The sequence below is a fragment of the Natator depressus genome, chromosome 23 (assembly GCF_965152275.1).
Source record: "Natator depressus isolate rNatDep1 chromosome 23, rNatDep2.hap1, whole genome shotgun sequence".
Lineage (NCBI taxonomy): Eukaryota > Metazoa > Chordata > Testudines > Cheloniidae > Natator > Natator depressus.
This window is the reverse complement of record NC_134256.1, coordinates 11,929,107-11,947,294: the sequence shown is the minus strand read 5'-3', so window position 1 is coordinate 11,947,294 and position 18,188 is coordinate 11,929,107. Positions and strand designations below refer to the sequence as shown.

General features: G+C 42.4%; 1 protein-coding gene across 4 annotated transcripts in view; it reads right to left on the bottom strand.

Moving 5' to 3' along the window:
• LOC141976341 (butyrophilin subfamily 3 member A1-like) overlaps positions 1–18,188 on the bottom strand; it is a 74,533-nt gene that overhangs the window by 11,448 nt on the left and 44,897 nt on the right. For 3 of the 4 annotated variants that reach the window (XM_074937284.1, XM_074937285.1, XM_074937286.1), the window contains 7 exons: positions 13,108–13,239; positions 11,363–11,511; positions 8,758–9,108; positions 4,679–4,963; positions 2,992–3,090; positions 2,607–2,633; positions 1,006–1,032 (listed from right to left, as the gene is read on the bottom strand). In XM_074937284.1, coding sequence (XP_074793385.1) covers positions 1,006–1,032; positions 2,607–2,633; positions 2,992–3,090; positions 4,679–4,963; positions 8,758–9,108; positions 11,363–11,480 — 907 coding nt within the window. In that variant the 5' untranslated portion in view covers positions 11,481–11,511; positions 13,108–13,239. Of the gene's footprint in view, positions 1–1,005; positions 1,033–2,606; positions 2,634–2,991; positions 3,091–4,678; positions 4,964–8,757; positions 9,109–11,362; positions 11,512–13,107; positions 13,240–13,291; positions 13,435–18,188 lie in introns of those variants that run through there. The other variant, XM_074937287.1, reaches the window with a different exon arrangement.

Genomic DNA, 18,188 nt, shown 5'->3' with positions numbered 1-18,188 from the left:
GAAGCTCATTAGATTGGGAAATGACTTTACTGTAATTTCTTCTTTCCTTTCCTTTCCTTTTTTTCCACCCCCAATATGAAATTTTATTTTAAATGTTCTTACCTTCTGAAAGACAGATCAGCACCAGGTCTAGATTTACTCATAATTACCCATACTTACTGGCTTTCTAATTATTATGTGCGCTACATTCCCTATGGAGAGTAGTTCGCATGCTTGATAGCAAACCTCACTCACAGCAAAATTCCCCCTGGTGCAGAGTGAATACCTTAATTCCTATTTCAGACCTCAGACTAAGACTTAAGAGAGACGTAACTTGTGCACAAAACTAGTGTTGTCTCTATAAGGCTCTGGCTACACTAGAGAGCTTACAGTGGTGCAGCTGTATCGGTTCAGCTGCGCCACTGTACGTTCTCTAGTGTAGCCATTCTAAGCTGATGGGAGAGAGCTCTCCAGTTCATTTAATTAATCTTCGTACAAGTGGCCGTAACTTTGTCAGCAGGAGAAGCTCTCCCACTGACATAGCGCTGTCCACACCAGCACTTTGGTCGGTGTAACTTACGTTACTTGGAGGGAGGGGGGCTTATTCAACCCCCTGAGTGACATAACTTTTGGTTTAGTTGGGGTTGGTCCTGCTTTGAGCAGGCGGTTGGACTAGATGACCTCCAAAGTCTCTTCCAACCCTGATATTCTATGATTCTATGATAACTTACCTACCTAAGCTGTAGTGTGTACATAGCCTAAATCTCATTTAAGCCTTGTTTCGAGGGCATCTGTGGTTCTTTCGTGGTGAATAGCCCTGGTGTAATCCCTTGTTGACAGATAGATTCAGAGATTCTTATATTAACAAAAGTCCCAGTCCTCAGTGATTCTTTTACCTGGGTAAAGACTGATACCTCTGTGGTTACTGTCTTGGAAAATTTCAGCATGCAATGTAATACTGTCTCCATGAATCTGACTCATGGAAATACTCCTAGCAGCTTATATCACATCAAAATATATATTTACCTTCTTCCATTGTTTTCTTCTCATTTACTGCAAATACATGGAATCACATTGCATCGTTAATTACTCTTATAAGTTTCCCAAAGCCTTATTTCAACCACAAAACAACTTTAAAATACTGGACGAGATTCTCTCCATGTCGGAAAAACCTGCTTTAGGAGACCGGAAATGGATTGTTTCACTTGAAGATAATCTCCTCATTCACTATATTGGAAGATGGTTTCTGCCAGTTCACTGATTATGCAGAGATTCTGCCCACATAAAGCAGCGGATGGTCTGTCATCTGGGAAAATGTTAGGATGCTTCTGGAGGCCCCTTGCCTCAGCACATCCCCCCCACCCACATCCTCTGACTTGGCAGGGAAGCTTCTGAGTGAGCCAGATAAAACCATCAGTGAACAGGATCAGATACCAACTGGTACAATGATTGGGGTGGGAAAAGAGGGGCATCAGACAGAAGTTTTGGAAGAGCTGAAAAATAAAGGAAGGAGTCCAAAACAATTAAGTGTAGGTGAAGTGAAATAAATGGGACTGATCATGAGCCCTACAATCTGCTGAAGAAGACTAAATTGAAACTTTAATGGAGGAAGAAGATTTTTTTACCAGAGAAATATTATGGGATGCTGAAATTTCTAGGATACCCCATGAACACCCACAAGGGAAATGAGTGATCAGAGGAGCTAGATTCTCACCCAGCTAGTTAAAAAAGGCCAGGTCTTGCCCTAGTCCTGAATGAATCTTGTGGACCAAGAGCAAATCCACTATGGGCAAACATAATTCCCAGGCAGGCAACCAGCAGGAGACAATCACTTCTGTTTCCAGTGCCTATGTTATAAAAGGCCTCAAATTTTATACTTTACCCAGTCTATATTGGAGGATATAAGTGATTCTTCATGTACATAAGCAACCCCTTTCTACAACTGTTAATGATTCTGGAACAATGTCAAGCTCACCTAACAATGAATGGCAGAAGGCTAGCCTGAATGTGATCTATTTTAATGACAAGCTCTGTTTATAACAGAAGGAAACAAACTTTCCTGATGAGTCACCAATGGCAATACTCCCTGTTGCTCAATGCCTGAACATAGACCCCGTCTCCTATGAAATCATTGGATGCAAACTGCAAACGTTAAAAGCACACAGCTGTTGACCACAATTAAGACAGAATAAATCCACCCATCTCCTGTAACTTATAAACAACTTCTCAGATCAGAACAGCAACTGCTACGTTAAGCTTTTGTTCTAAAATCAGAGAAATGTAGGGTCTGAAAGGGACCTCGAGAAGTCATCCAGTCGGACTCTCTGTGCTGAGGCAGGACCAACTAAACCTAGACCATAGGGTGACCAGATAGCAAGTGTGAAAAAATCAGGACAGGGGGTGGGGGGTATTAGGAGCCCATATCAAAACAAGCCCCAAATACTGGGACTGTCCCTACAAAATCGGGACATCTGGTCACCCTACTAGACCATCTCTGACAAGTGTTTGTCGAACCTGTTCCGAAAACTCTCCAGTGATGCAGATTCCACAGGCTCCCTGGGACTGTGTCAAAATCAAAATATAAAATATGTTCATATTAATTTGCATTCACCTGCCTGCTTACTTACCTGAGCGAGATGTTGTGTCATTATTATCTGAAAAAAATTAAAATGCCTTTTGAAAATGAGACACTTTTCATAGCATCCTACAATAGTTTTGATGGAAACAGTCACTGGCATGAATGCGAAGTCTGTAATCCCGAACCATCCATTGGTGTCTATTCTGGTCTTGAATATATTTATAGGTGAGGAATTAAAAAATTGTCTTGTCAGAACAAGGGACTTATCTGGTAAGGAATTATAATTTACAGACCCTTATATTTCATTTTCTGAATCTGCCCCTAGAAAACGCATTTCAGTTTTTGTTTGGTTTTAGTATAGGTAAAGAATTCCATATCATTTGTTTAAACATTTTCATATAGTTATTGAAAAAAACATACAAAGAAATACTTACTTTTCAGTTTATACCCTACAGCAGCAATAAGGGCTATGCTAAGAAATAAAATGATGAGGAAAGCAGTCATCCAAGGGGAGGTGGTTGGGAAGAAAACATCTGAAAAATATGAGAAAATGTCAGTTACAGTCCAATAATTCTTAAGGAACATCATGAAAATTATAAGGCCAACCAAATGGAGTCTATCTGAGAACTTGGTGAATTCAGATTTCACTTGAATTTAAAGTCTGCTGTTTCCTTCTGGCAGAACAAAGTCTAGATGAATTTAGATTTAAAGATTCTACACATCTTCAAGGATATCATGGCGAACAGAGCTGTGGGCTCCTCCAGTGCATTCTGGAAAAGCACACACCTTCAGCCACACCCAGCTCACCTTACTCATGCAGATAGAAACACCTCAGACATTGGCATATCTCACATGAGTAGGGTTTGCAGGATTTACCTCAAATACCCTTTCAACGCTACTATTCATACAGAAGTTGTATGCATATTTAATAAAAGGTTTTCATCTGCACATATATAAATTATAACTTGTTCTCCATCAGTCCATGAAATGGTGAAAGTCATATCCAAGATACCTCATGGGCATAACCCCTGCTGCTTACTGGGCAAAATGCAAGATGCCTCTCTTTGCCAGAGCATTCCCACCAGAAATAGTATAAAATAAAAAGAAAGGCAGAAAGATCCTCTACTGAGGAAGGGAGGTAGAGAATCTAAAAGTAGTATCTTTGGCGGAGTTACTCAGGTTAATGATAGAAACCATTTCTCTGTATGCACTAAAATTAATTAACCCTGTCAACATGCTATGATGTAAGTGGGATAAATATCATTCCCTCCCTACTGAGGTGGGGAAAGTGAGAGAAGTTAAGCAACTTCTCTGAGGCCATAAGGCAAGTCAGTAGCAAGGTTTGAACTCAATACAGGATCTCTGTACTCAACAGATATAAACGGGACAACTCACAGGGGTGAGTACTTGAAAGTACGAGTAAGGGCTATGGAATCTGCCCAATAACCACTCAATAATAATGAAAACTTAAAGTAATGTTAATGCTGAAAAATTAAGCACACAAGAATCAGGAGAGGCCAAAATGAAGGTCATACACACCACCTTAACTTTACCCTCTTTTTCAATGATGCACCAGTACATTGAATGAGACAGAATTTTCCATATCTTTTAGTAATATTGAAAATGCCATGCAACTTTGTTACATATTCATGTGCAATGAAAGCTGGATCATGATGTAGAAAGAAAACAATTAATAATGTACTTGTGCAAATTATGATTTTTAAACATTTTTTAACTCAGCCTAATCAAAATGGGTTTTTTGATGGAAACTGACAGGCACGTATTTAAAAGATAATAAGACCTAGCTCTTATATTGGGCATTTCAACAGTAGATCTCAAAGCATTTTACAAAGGAGGTCAATATTATTATCCCCAGTTTTGGGCAAACTGAGGCACAGAGAGGGGAAGTGGTTTGCCCAGTGTCACTCATCAGGTCAGCAACATATTCAGGAATAGCACTCAGGCCTCCTAAATCTTAACCCAGTGCTCCATCTGCTAGACCAGACAAACTCTGGGCATCTATTTCTAACAACAAAGGGGGAGAGAAAAACGGGACACATCTCATTAACCAAGCAGCCTCTTTATTGATTCTTACAGTCATTGATCCCCATGTGCACTCACCTGAAATTAGGACTCTGGACTCGCTCGCTGTCTTTAGTATGTTGTTGATTATTTTGCAGGAGACTTCATTGTCCGAGCCGGGTTCTATGTTAATGGCACTTTCAATATTGTAGATTCCAGCAGGTGTCTTTGTGTTACTAGTCGTAGGGTTTTCTGTTCGTTTTTGTCCCTTACTGTCTAACCAGAGCACCTGGGGCTCAGGGAACCATCCCTCCGACCTGCAGGTGAGGCCGATCCCCTGGTCTGCATAGTCCTCCATGAAAATGGAAGACTCGCCACCTCTAGCTACAAAGAAAGAAGAAAAGTTGTTATTACCGTCTCCTCTCCAAACAGTGCAGCGTTTGGGGGATTTCCCACGGCCTTGTACACATGCTGCCTGAGAATTCTGACAGAATTTGTGACTCCTTTCATATGAAATTACAGGGCAAGAACCCCTCCCATGTTAAGTTAAAATAGTGACATTGTATCTTAAGAAACTTATACATTGGAGCTGTTTCTCTTTGCCCATAGCAGTTCAGAATCTGTCAAAAAGCCTCTATGGACATACTCCTATTAATTCAGATATCTTGGTGTGCAGATGTGGTGAAAACTCAGTTCAAATTGTAAGCTGTCACTTTACATTTCAGGGTTTTTTCTGGTCCCTTTTGCTGTGCTCTGTAGAGAAGTGTGAATCTGGGTTTAGCAGCAGTCAGTCTGCAAAGAGGAAGCCTAGAGCAATGTGGGGTAAATTGGGCCTCTCTGGTATAAGGAGCCTGCTTTTTCTCTCTCTGTTTTTTGGTTATTTTGTGTTAGGGTTTTCGATTCTAAGAAATTAGGTAATGTTATATTGCAACCTCCCTGAAAGAGCATTTTATGGCTTTTGTCTAACTTCTGTGTTTGTATGCCATGAACACAATATTTGGAAGTTAAGTGGACTGCACCATGGTATGACCTAGATGTGTCAGGTAACATTTTACATAGGGGCTTAGTGCTGTAGAGAAATCTTCTAACATAAACACCTGCCCTCCCTATATAAAACTCATCCTCCATAGAATTTAATTGAGTTCAACAGAATTACATTAAGTCCTGTGAAGGGATACCCTCTTACCCTGGTATGAGGGAAACTAAAGAGCTCCTCTTAGCCTTTTCCATGCTGACAAGAAACACCTGCAAGGTTTGCTCAGCCTGGACTTGGTGTGGTAACTCACATGACTGGAGCACTGTCATGGATTGGTATAAACTGTTCAAGGACAGGCAGGGGAGAAAAGGTGGAGGAATTGCATTGTATAAAAGGGAGCACTATGATTGTTCAGATCTACAATATGAAACTGGAGAAAAGCCTGATGACAGTTGTGACAAAGTTCCTCCTCTACCTTGGTGGGTCCTGCACTTATTTGTGGATTTGCTCACCTCAGAAGTAGGGCAAGTAGAAGTCGGTGGCAACCTGGGCAGCAGTGACCATGAGATGGTCTAGTTCAGGACCCGACAATAGGAAAAAAGGAGAGCAGCAGAACACGGACCCTGGACTTCAGAAAAGCAAACTTTGACTCCCTCAGGGATCTGATGGGCAGGGTCCTCTGGCAGGCTAATATGGGAAAAGGAGTCCAGAAGAGCTGACTGTATTTCAAAGAAGCCTTCCTGAGGGTGCAGGATCAAACCATCCTGATGTGCAGAAAGAATAACAAATATGTCAGGTGACTAACTTGGCTTAACAGAGAAATCTTCAGTGAGCTTAAACACAAAAAGGAAGCTTACAAGAAGTGGAAACTTGGACAGATGACAAGGGAGGACTATAAAAATATTGCTCGAGGGTGTAATCAGGAAGACCAAAGTACAATTGGAGTTGCAGCTACCAAGGGATGTGAAGGGTAACTAGAAGGGTTACTACCAGTATGTTAGCAAGAAGAAGAAGGTCAGGGAAAGTGTGGGAGTCTTAATGAATGGGGGAGGCAACCTAGTGACAGAGGATGTGGAAAAAGCTGAAGTACTTAATGCTTGTTTTGCCTCAGTCTTCACAGGTTAGCTCCCAGACTACTGCACTGAGCAGCACAGTATGAGGAGGAAGTGAGCAGCCCTCAGTGGTGAAAGAACAAGTTAAGGACTATTTAGAAAAGCTGGACATGCACAACCCCATGAGACCAGATCTAATGTATCCGAGGGTGCTGAGGGAGTTGGCGGGACCTGTCATACCTGACCAACCTGATTGCCTTCTATGGTGAGATAACTGGCTCTGGGGATATGTGAAAAGTGGTTGACGTGATATATCTTGACTTTATCAAAGCTTTTGATATGATCTCCGACAGTATGGACTGGATGAATGGACTATAAGGTGGATAGAAAGCTGGTTAGATCGTTGGACTCAACGGGTAGTGATCAATGGCTTGATGTCTAATTGGCAGCCGGTATCAAGTGGAGTGCTCCAGGGGTCTGTCCTGGGGCCAGTTTTATTCAACATCTTTATTAATGATCTGGATGATGAGATGGATTGCACCCTCAGCAAGTTTGTGGATGACACTAAGCTGCAGGGAGAAGTAGATAGATATGCTGGAGGGTAGGGATAGGGTCCAGAGTGACCTAGACAAATGGCAGGATTGGGCCAAAAGAAATCTGATGAGGTTCAACAAGGACAAGTGCAGAGTCCTGCACTTAGGATGGAAGAATCCCATGCACTGCTACAGGCTGGGGACCAACTAGCTAAGCAGCAGTTCTGTAGAAAAGGACCTGGGGATTACAGTGGACAAGAAGCTGGATATGAGTCAACAGTGCGCCCTTATTGCCAAAAAGGCTAATAGCATATTGGGCTGCATTAGTAGGAGCATTGCCAGCAGATTGAGGGAAGTGATTATTCCCCTCTATTTGGCACTGGTGAGGTCACATCTGCAGTATTCAGAGTAGCAGGCATGTTAGTCTGTATTCGCAAAAAGAAAAGGAGTACTTGTGGCACCTTCGAGACTAACAAATTTATTTGAGCATAAGCTTTCGTGCATCCGATGAAGTGAGCTGTAGCTCACAAAAGCTTATGCTCAAATAAATTTGTTAGTCTCGAAGGTGCCACAAGTACTCCTTTTCTATCTGGAGTATTGCATCCCGTTTGGGGCCCCCCACTTCAGAAAGGATGCGGATGAATTGGAGAAAGTCCAGCACAGGCCAACGGAAATGATTAGGGGGCTGAGGCACATGACTTATGAGGAGAAGCTGAGGGAACTGGGCTTATTTAGTCTGCAGAAGAGAAGAGTGAGGGAGGATTTGATAGCAGCCTTCAATTACCTGAAGGTAGGTTCCAAAGAGGATGAAACTAGGCTATTCTCAGTGGTGGCAGATGACAGAACAAGGAGCAATGGTCTCAAGTTGCAGTTGGGGAGATCTAGGTTGGATATTAGGAAAAACTATTTCACTAGCAGGTTGGTGAAGCAGTGGAATGTGTTACCTCGGGAGGTGGCGGAATCTCCATCTTTAGAGGTTTTTAAGGCCCGCTTGACAAAGCCCTGGCTGAGATGATTTAGTTGGTGTTGGTCCTGCTTTGAGCAGGAGGTTGGACTAGATGACCTCCTGATGTCTCTTCCAACCCTAATGTTCTATGGAGGGGAAGGAGCTTAAAAGTGCAAGCTTACCACAGGAAGGGGCAGTGAACAGGAAGAAGGTTGCTCCACCCAGGGACTGCTGGCAGCAGAGGGAATCCAGCCAAGGAGGATACAGCTACAGGACACACTGCCCCCAAACCACCCTGATCGAGGGCAAATCAATACACCCCAGGAAGAGGGGTGGAAAGTAAACCACATAAAGGGGCAACAGTCTTTGTGAGACTGAGCCCTTAGAGATGATCCTCTTAGGGGCTGCCTGAGAAACTGGTCCTTGTTCCAGCCAAATCTTCCCCCTCTTGCAAAGGGGAGGGAGGAACAAGGGATCAAACCCTGGCCTGCGAGCAGTAGCTGACAGATTCCCCTGAATACTGTTGACTAGGTGAGAAGAAGGGGTAAAGGAAGGACATTGGACCTGGAAGCCCAGGAAGCTCCCTCCCCCACGTCCCTTCACTCTTTGTTCTCCCACCTGGTTAGATACTATATTACCTTAGAGTGAAGACAGAGAGCCATTCCACTTACCTGTCACATCCAATTCAACCACCACCTCATCGTACCAGGTCTCCAAAGAGACACTGCAGGTGTATTTCCCTTTGTCGGAGACAATGACATCCTTCAGGTTTAGAGACACGTTTCCTGCTTGAAATTCAGTGTGGAAGAACTGCATTCTGCCGTGGTATCTCTCATCCTGTCTCTCCTCTTTTGTTACTCCATCATAGGAGCTCACATCTACTTTTTCCGAGTGTCTAGAAAGTATCCACTGGACAGTAATTGTCTCAGGGTTATTCTGACCTGTCAGCTGGCAAGGCAGGACAACCGATTCTCCAACGATAGCAATGACAGGATTCTGAGGAGGGATGATTTTAAACTGACCTGTGTGTGGACAGAAACAGAGGTTGTATCCATTGCAGATGCCCTCATTTGTGGATTCTATAGGAAACTATGTGAGGCTAGAGTGTGGATCTGCCTCAAGCCCTGTGGATGAAGCTGTGTGTAGCTGTGTTATCCTTGGAACATCACAGAGAGGAAACACAATTCCCTCCTTGCTTCCTGGTTGCTCTGGAGCAGAGGGGGTAGCCACTTGCCGATATGTTATACTAGCAGCAAATTAAAATACCTGTGCTGATTCAGCTGTGCTGACGGATGTATAGGGGGAGGAGCTAAGGCCCCGTCACTCATGATCCAGCTGCTCTGGGAGTTGGCTGCATGAGTGTAGCTCCTGCTTATGCCACTATGCCAGGTCCCAAGGTCTGGGTGGCCTGCACAGAGGTATAAGTGGGTTGTCACTTTCCCTTACTCTCCTGCAGAGGCACACAACCCATGTCAGAATCTGGCCCAGGATGATCAGTTTCCACTTCCACTTAAGAGACAGATATGAAATTTAAATCAGAAGGTGCAAAAATGGCTCCAGTTAATTTCCCACCATTCCAGGAAGGGCCTGCTCTTCACATATCACACTGCATGCAATAGAGATTCCCCCACCCTCCCAAGGGGGGCAAAGAGACTTTGATCTCTCATTTAACAGTATTGAACAGGGACAGATATTCACAGGCTACCAATGCTTTTTCCACCATTTATTATCTGGTAAATGGAATTACTGTTTACAGTGATCACTGCAGGCAGAGAGGAAAAGCTTGCTTGATTTCATAAAAGCTTCTACAGCTCTCCATGTTTCACAGAGCTGGGAAAATAACAAATTTTCTGGTTTAGTAGCAATTTGGAAAAATTGAAGAAAGAATTTGATTTGGGTCAAAGTGAATCTAAAGTTTTTTGAATTTTTGGTGACTCAGTAAAGTCACTTTGGGCTTTGTTCCAGAGCGGTCATTCAAACCTGGATCCTTCATATCCCCGGGGAGAGCCCTAACCAGGAGGATAAATGTTGTAAGAAGAAAGGAGCCATGTTATAAGAAGAAAAGGGCTACGGCAGTACCACCACCACATTCTCCTGCTGTTTTGTCGATCACCAAAACTATTAGTCAAATTGGCAAATAGTTTTGGGTCAACTGAAACTGCAATTTTCATTGAATAAACTATTTGGCTGAAATATTTCAGCAGACTCTAGCTGCACTTTTATACAGGAAAAAATGGAACTGGTAATGAATAGCCAAAGCAACAAAGCCTCCTACATGGGAAGAACCACCAGCTGGGATGGTAATTGCACAACAATGCATGGGCACACTTATGCATATACATAGATCCATAAATTCTGAGGCCAGAAGGGACCATTGTGGTCACCCAGCCTGACCTGTATCACACAGAACAAAGAAGTTCCCTAAAATAATTCCTAGATCAGATCTTTTAGAAAAAAACCTCCAATCTTAATTTAGAAATTATCAGTGATAGAGAATTCACCATGGCCCTTGGAAAATTGATTAGTTACTCTCACCATTAAACATTTATATCTGAACAGTCTGAAATACTATCACACATTTAGTATTTTAGTCACAGATGCCATATTCTGCTGTCCTTTTTCACAATGACTAACTCTGTGACTTGTAGCACTGACTTCAAGTGGAGCTATCACTGGAAATAGGTACTACCTAACATCAGTAAGTATCTCACTTTGCATATCGAAAGGTGTGCCCACTGGATTTTGTCCTTATATGTTTTGCATGGCTCTTCTATAACTGGGGGCTTCAATGATGTGGGCCCATATAATCTGCTCTGTGAATTTTAGTGATCATGAAAGGAACCCGAAGAATAGCCCTGGAAATTTATATGAGAACCTGCCTGGTAAATTATCGTAGGCCAAAGAACAAAGTAAATCCTACATTAACTCTATGGTGAGGGATTGAGTATGACTTAAGTGATGCAGAGAAGTGAATTGCTCTCCCAAAGGGAATACATTTGTCTGTATGGATAAGCTGTATTAGAATAGTACATAATGTGATTGGCTTTCATTTGAGTCAGGTCTCCGCATGTGAGGTTGAACAGGACAGAGGGGACTGGTTTTATGGGAATGTACCTGGAAAATAAAAATACTAGACAGGTTTTTTAAATGAAACCTTATACCTTTTAAAGTAAAGGATGACACATGAATACATCATTTTTGGAATCTATGGTTTTCCATAGTAATGGAAATGATTAATTGTTTCTTTGCATATGTTTAACACAGAACCCTATTTACCTGTAATCACATGTGGCATCTGTAGAAAAGACAGTATGTGAACAACTGTCACCCAGTGAAATACAGACCCCATCGCTGTGCAGGCTTTCAAGACATCAATAGGACAGTGATGAAACATCCAAGGGAAATCCTTATGAGTCTTCCAGTCTCTTCAGATGCAGAACACAAAACGACAGCAGTGAGGGTAGAAATAGCTCAATATTGTAGGAAAAATGAAAAGAAACTTATAGACAAAGGACCTGATCCTGCTATTAATTGAAGCAGGACTGGGACCAATGTTGCTATGTACGCTGAGCTGTGCTGAAGGAATATACTCCTTACAGACCCTACTTAGACTTTCTAATGTGTGCAGAACTTTTATTATCTTTATTGATAATTTTCGCACAGGAAGGAAGGAATAGGTAGTGCTGACCAGGGCCCTTGGGAAATGCCCCGGGGGTTAAAAAAAGGGATTTTGTCATATATATATATATATAATTAAAAACCTGTATGCAAGTTCTTGGCACTAAAAGATTATTGTGGAACAACCGCCATCTTGACTGACATTGGGAACTGAAGTGAGGATTTACAGAACTGAAATCATAAACTGTTACTGCTTGAGCTAACTAGACAGGTACTTAACGTGAGAAAAGTAACATCTCTATACCACCTATGAAGTGATCACAACACACACACACACAGGTTGGAATGGGACTGGATTCTCTTTGGAGTCCAGCAATGCTCCTGGATAGACACAAGGGCACCCTGCAAAGCACGCTAGGCACTGAGTCCTCTGTAAGGGTGAGTATATGCACTCCAGAGTTCTCCCAACAAAGGAAAATGAAAGATCAGAGCTCAAATGGAGGCCAGCTCTCCTGCAGAACAAAATGGAACTACATATCCACTCCCATTACTGTACTTCTCAATCCTATCGATGCATCTTTCTGTCGATTGGTCTATACACTGTCTAGGCACAGAGAAGTTAAGATCAGAGTGTGCTTTTCACTAGGTTTGGAAGGAAGTAAAGGGAAAAAAGATTTAAAAGAGGGGGAGGGAATAGATAGGCCTGATTCTCTGTTCACATAATCCATAGTTACTCCAGATTTACACCTGTGTGAAAGCAGAATCCAATATGTTTTAAAAGAGGGTCAAATGTTTCTGTCTTAACTTTCAAAATATTTTATTCCCTTTTAAAAAAGAAATCAGAAACTATTATTATCTCCAGGTCCCCTTTGCCACATAAACCAGAAAGGGGATTACTCACACACAGACAAAATGCTAAAAAATAAATGCTTATTAACTTTCAATGGCATTTGGGTGCTTAGCACCCGTAGACCTTATTTAAAATTGCATCCACAGACTGATACAGATACATACACAAAAAGGCTGGACATCCATAATGTTATGTATAAACTGCCTGGAAAACACCGGACATATTTAATTTTTCAATACAAAAGGACAGCGTTTATAGACAATCTTTTTGTGTGCGCTTGTGGCAAAACCAATGCATTGCAGGGGAGAACACAATCTTCTTTGTCTTGGCTGATTTGACAACACAGCTCTTTTAAGCATCGTTACTGGTTTATAAAAAAAGCACAATGATCACACCCCGCTATTAATATAAGGAGCTGTCAGAAAACTCTCCCATACAGAAACAACCTCAAATTCCTCATCTTTCTTCACGTCTGTTTGCTAGTTCATTTTATTCCTGAGATTAATGCCTGAAATAAAATGAAACATACTATTCTGAGCAAATTTCTTCTTACCTGCAAATGACAGTAATGTTTCTCTGTCATGCAGTTTCAGACCTGGAAGAATCTAATTTTAATTCTCAAATTCAATCAGCCAGTGAGGCTTGTTTTCACCAGATCACGAGGCCAACATCCATCTGAATATCCCTGTAAACATAATGAGTTTTATTTCTGTTTTAGCTAAAATGTCATTTCTTACCTCAATAGCAGAATCCGGGGCAGCCATTACAAACTGTACAGGGATTAGGGCTGAGACGAAGCTTTCTCCTGTTACAGATACCTTTTATGCCTATTGAACTTTGTTCTTTACTCTTCTGTATTTATCTAGTGTGAGTTTGTGGTTTAACGATCTGCTCCATGGAATCAGCGTATGGAAGAAATCGTGACAAAGGAGCAACATTATCCCTGCCCCACTTCCTCCAGGGATTAATTGTAGTGTGTTGAAAACTGTGTTTAAATTACAAGCTATCACTTTCAGTTTGCAAAGTGTTTCCTGTTCCTGATTGTTTGCTAGGTGGTTCTGCAGAAAGTTGTGCAATCTGGGTCTTTCAGCATGCAGTCTACAGAGAGCCAACCTAGAGCAAGGTGGGGTGAGTTCTGCCTCTCTCTTTTACAGAGCAGCCTGCTCTGTCTCTCTCTGTTTTGCGGTTCTTGTATGGTAGTGTTCTGGATTCTGAGCAATAAACAGTGTTATGTTGCAACTTTCCAACAATAATATTTTATGTTTTTATCTACTTTCTCTGTGTGTGTGTGTGCTATGAACATAACACTAATAACTGGTGATTGGTCTTTTACCAATAGCAAAGTACTACCCTAATCTTGTTACTGGCTCAGATGCGCTTGTCAGTGCCAAAGGTCTGCCCACTCCCCCTCAGACAGGAATAGCAGGTGTACAGCAGCAGCTTAAACCTGCACACCCAGATCCAAAGTTCAGGAGGGTTTGCAGGAGCATATGCGGAAGGGGAGGCTTATAAACCTTAAGCCCTTGGGCACCTTTGCAGAGCGATTCATCATCCAGACTATAGTTATTCATCAACCAAATATTGCAATAAAACTGAAAACCATTTTCTATGAGATAGAATCAGACAGAATAGAGAGATTTGCTTGGGTCTGTTACACTCACGGAGATTCTATAAGGCCAATAGGCAGACTGAAATTCCAGACAAATGTGAGTCTGAATATTAGCGATACTCTTCATATTATTAATCTGTTTCTGCTCTATTTGAGACTAGCAGGAGCTGTTACGATGTATTTTCAGTAGCAGCTTCCTCTCAGTTTTCCTGTTGTTTGTCTAGTTTCTGTCTGTCCTGTCCAGAGGCACACTCGGTGCATCTGAAGCACTATTGTCTGTGCCTGCAGTTGTGGAATTATAGATGGTCACTGATAAGGGGATGTTCCAGAGTCTTTCAGTATTTGATACTTGGGATTATAATACACTATAATTAATATATTAGTGCCTTGACTCATGATTTTTGCATCACAGTGTTCCTGCTGAGTAACAGGACAAGTTGACAGGTTTCAGAGTAACAGCCGTGTTAGTCTGTATTCGCAAAAAGAAAAGGAGTACTTGTGGCACCTTAGCGACTAACCAATTTATTTGAGCATAAGCTTTCGTGAGCTACAGCTCACTTCATCGGCTGCATACTGTGGAAAATACAGAAGATGTTTTTATACACACAGACCATGAAAAAAATGGGTGTTTATCACTACAAAAGGTTTTCTCTCCCCCCACCCCACTCTCCTGTTGGTAATAGCTTATCTAAAGTGATCACTCTCCTTACAATGTGTATGATAATCAAGGTGGGCCATTTCCAGCACAAATCCAGGGTTTAACAAGAACATCTGAGGAACACTGGGGGGGGGAAAGGAATAAACAAGGGGAAATAGGTTACTTTTAATAATGAATCAACCATTCCCAGTCTCTATTCAAGCCTAAGTTAATTGTATCCAATTTGCAAATTAATTCCAATTCAGCAGTCTCTCGTTGGAGTCTGTTTTCGAAGTTTTTTTTTGTTGAAGGATAGTCACTTTGAGATCAGAAATCGAGTGACCAGAGAGATTGAAGTGTTCTCCGACTGGTTTATGAATGTTATAATTCTTGACATCTGATTTGTGTCCATTTATTCTTTTACGTAGAGACTGTCCAGTTTGCCCAATGTACATGGCAGAGGGGCATTACTGGCACATGATGGCATATATCACATTGGTAGATGTGCAGGTGAACGAGCCTCTAATAGTGTGGCTGATGTTATTAGGCCCTGTGATGGTGTCCCCTGAATAGATTTGTGGGCACAGTTGGCAACGGGCTTTGTTGCAAGGATAGGTTCCTGGGTTAGTGGTTCTGTTGTGCGGTATGTGGTTGCTGGTGAGTATTCGCTTCAGGTTGGGGGGCTGTCTGTAGGCAAGGACTGGCCTGTCTCCCAAGATTTATGAGATTGATGGGTCGTCCTTCAGGATAGGTTGTAGATCCTTGATAATGCGTTGGAGGGGTTTTAGTTGGGGGCTGAAGGTGACGGCTAGTGGCGTTCTGTTATTTTCTTTGTTGGGCCTGTCCTGTAGTAGGTGACTTCTGGGTACTCTTCTGGCTCTATCAATCTGTTTCTTCACTTCCGCAGGTGGGTATTGTAGTTGTAAGAATCATAGAATCATAGAATCATAGAATATCAGGGTTGGAAGGGACCCCAGAAGGTCATCTAGTCCAACCCCCTGCTCGAAGCAGGACCAATTCCCAGTTAAATCATCCCAGCCAGGGCTTTGTCAAGCCTGACCTTAAATTTGCCAAGAATGCTTGATAGAGATCTTGTAGGTGTTTGTCTCTGTCTCAGGGGTTGGAGCAAATGCGGTTGTATCGCAGAGCTTGGCTGTAGACAATGGATCGCGTGGTGTGGTCAGGGTGAAATCTGGAGGCATGTAGGTAGGAATAGCGGTCAGTAGGTTTCCGGTATAGGGTGGTGTTTATGTGACCATTGTTTATTAGCACTATAGTGTCTAGGAAGTGGATCTCTTGTGTGGACTGGACCAGGCTGAGGTTGATGGTGGGATGGAAATTGTTGAAATCATGGTGGAATTCCTCAAGGGCTTCTTTTCCATGGGTCCAGATGATGAAGATGTCATCAATATAGCGCAAGATGAAGTGAACTGTAGCTCATGAAAGCTTATACCCAAATGAATTGGTTAGTCTCTAAGGTGCCACAAGTACTCCTTTTCTTTTAAGACAAGTTGAATCTTTTTGATCAAAGCAATATTTAAACAACAAAATAGTTTCAACTAAATCAATATTTCCATGAAAAATATTATTTTGAAAAAAAATCTTTGGTTATTCCTATGTTCTTAAGTTGGTTTCTACCACATTTCTCCCTGCTGATACCTACAGCATGTTAGTGGAATCATGGTTATTTGTAGGGGAATAGGCTTTAGCGTGAGAAAGCTCTCCCTCTGTTCAATGACAGCATCACAGAGATAGATCTTGCCCTCCCACTTGGTGTTGCTCTGTGTTCTGACATGTTGCCTTTAAATTTAAGAGGAAAAGTTCATATTTATAGATTGAGCTGCTCTGGAAATAGCAGAAACTCTAGGACTCTCAGAGTCTAGGCTCCCAACTCTGCAGCAGGGAGCCTGGAAATACAGGGGGCTCTCAAGTTTTCCAAGTTCATTGCTGCAAGTCTGGGAGTCTCGAGGTCCTGGGATAGGCTCCCAAGGTCTGCAACTCTGGGACAGCCAGCCATGCGGGCTGACCTGGGGCTGGAGACCCAGGGCTTCTGGGTGAGCTGGAGGTGCAGCCCTTGGGAGTCCCATAAGCTGGAGAGTGAAACTGAATGAACCAGAAATCCTGAGTTTTGGCCACCTCTGCCTAACACAGTGGAACCCAACAAGTGCTTCTGCAGGGACCAGTTTCCATTCCCAAAGGAGATCAGACAGGTTTTATCCCTGAGGGACCACTGCCATGCCTGGATGATTTGTCACTTATCCTGTGAACACTGGCTTTTTAATTCCACCTGCACTGTGCTCTTATCATCCAGAAATGCTGTGTGGCAGTGTTTAATGTTTAACTACAGAATCATCCTGTTTTACATCCAGGATTTTTCAAATGAGGCTAAGGGAGTTGGGCACCCATGTTCCACCGATTTTCAGTTAGGCCCTTTGAAAATCCCAGCTTAATTTTTCTACAGTGTTGTGTGACAACTGTATTAGCTATGGACCCTTGTGTGTCCCAGGAAATTAGCAAGCGAAATTGGGTGAGGTAATATCTTTTGTTAGACCAACTTCTGTTGGTGAGAGAGACAAGCTTTCGATATTACAGAGAGCTCTTCTTCAGTTCTGGGAAAGTAACTCAGAGTGTCACTGCTAAATACAAGGGGGAAAGGAAGGAACAGGTGGGAAAGGCAGCTGGAGGTGGGGTAGGGGGTGTCAGTGGGTTACAGATTGTTGTAATAAGCCATAGATCCAGTGTCTCTAGTCAGTTCATGTTTTTTAGTGTCTAGCAATGTTATGAATTTAAGCTTCCCAGCACATCTTTTGAAAATGTTATGCAGGTTTCCTTGGAGGATGAGGACTGACAGATCAGATCTCACCTACCTTGTTTCTCAACTGTATAAGCTGTTAGGGGAAAGGGTATGCTGAAACTTTATACCCTAACCTGCAGTCAGTGTTAATTTAAAGCTTCTCATCTCCTTATCACATGAGAATATGTGTAATGGAGCAAATTTTGCAATGTACCTACTTAGTCTTAAGTACAGGAAGAGCTGGCAATGGCACTTTAATTAACATTGTTTAACTTTCCTTTACAAAGCCCTGGACGGAGCAGCCTGTATCAGCCTACTGTGCTAGGCTGTGGCTGCATTAACATTTATTGGATTTTAGACATTTTCTCGCCTCGTTTCTTTGGTTTCCCATGATGTCATATTGGTATTAAAACTGTGGGATGGTGATGAAATGAACCCATGCTGGCAAACAGAAGCAGGCCATACCAAGCCACTGCAACAGGTATGATCAGGAGGAGCCAAGATGGAGCAGGCTGGGCCACAGGCGGGCTGTAAATCAAAGAAGATGAGACACAGATGGATGGAGAAGTTCCAGAGATCTCCAACCAACTGACA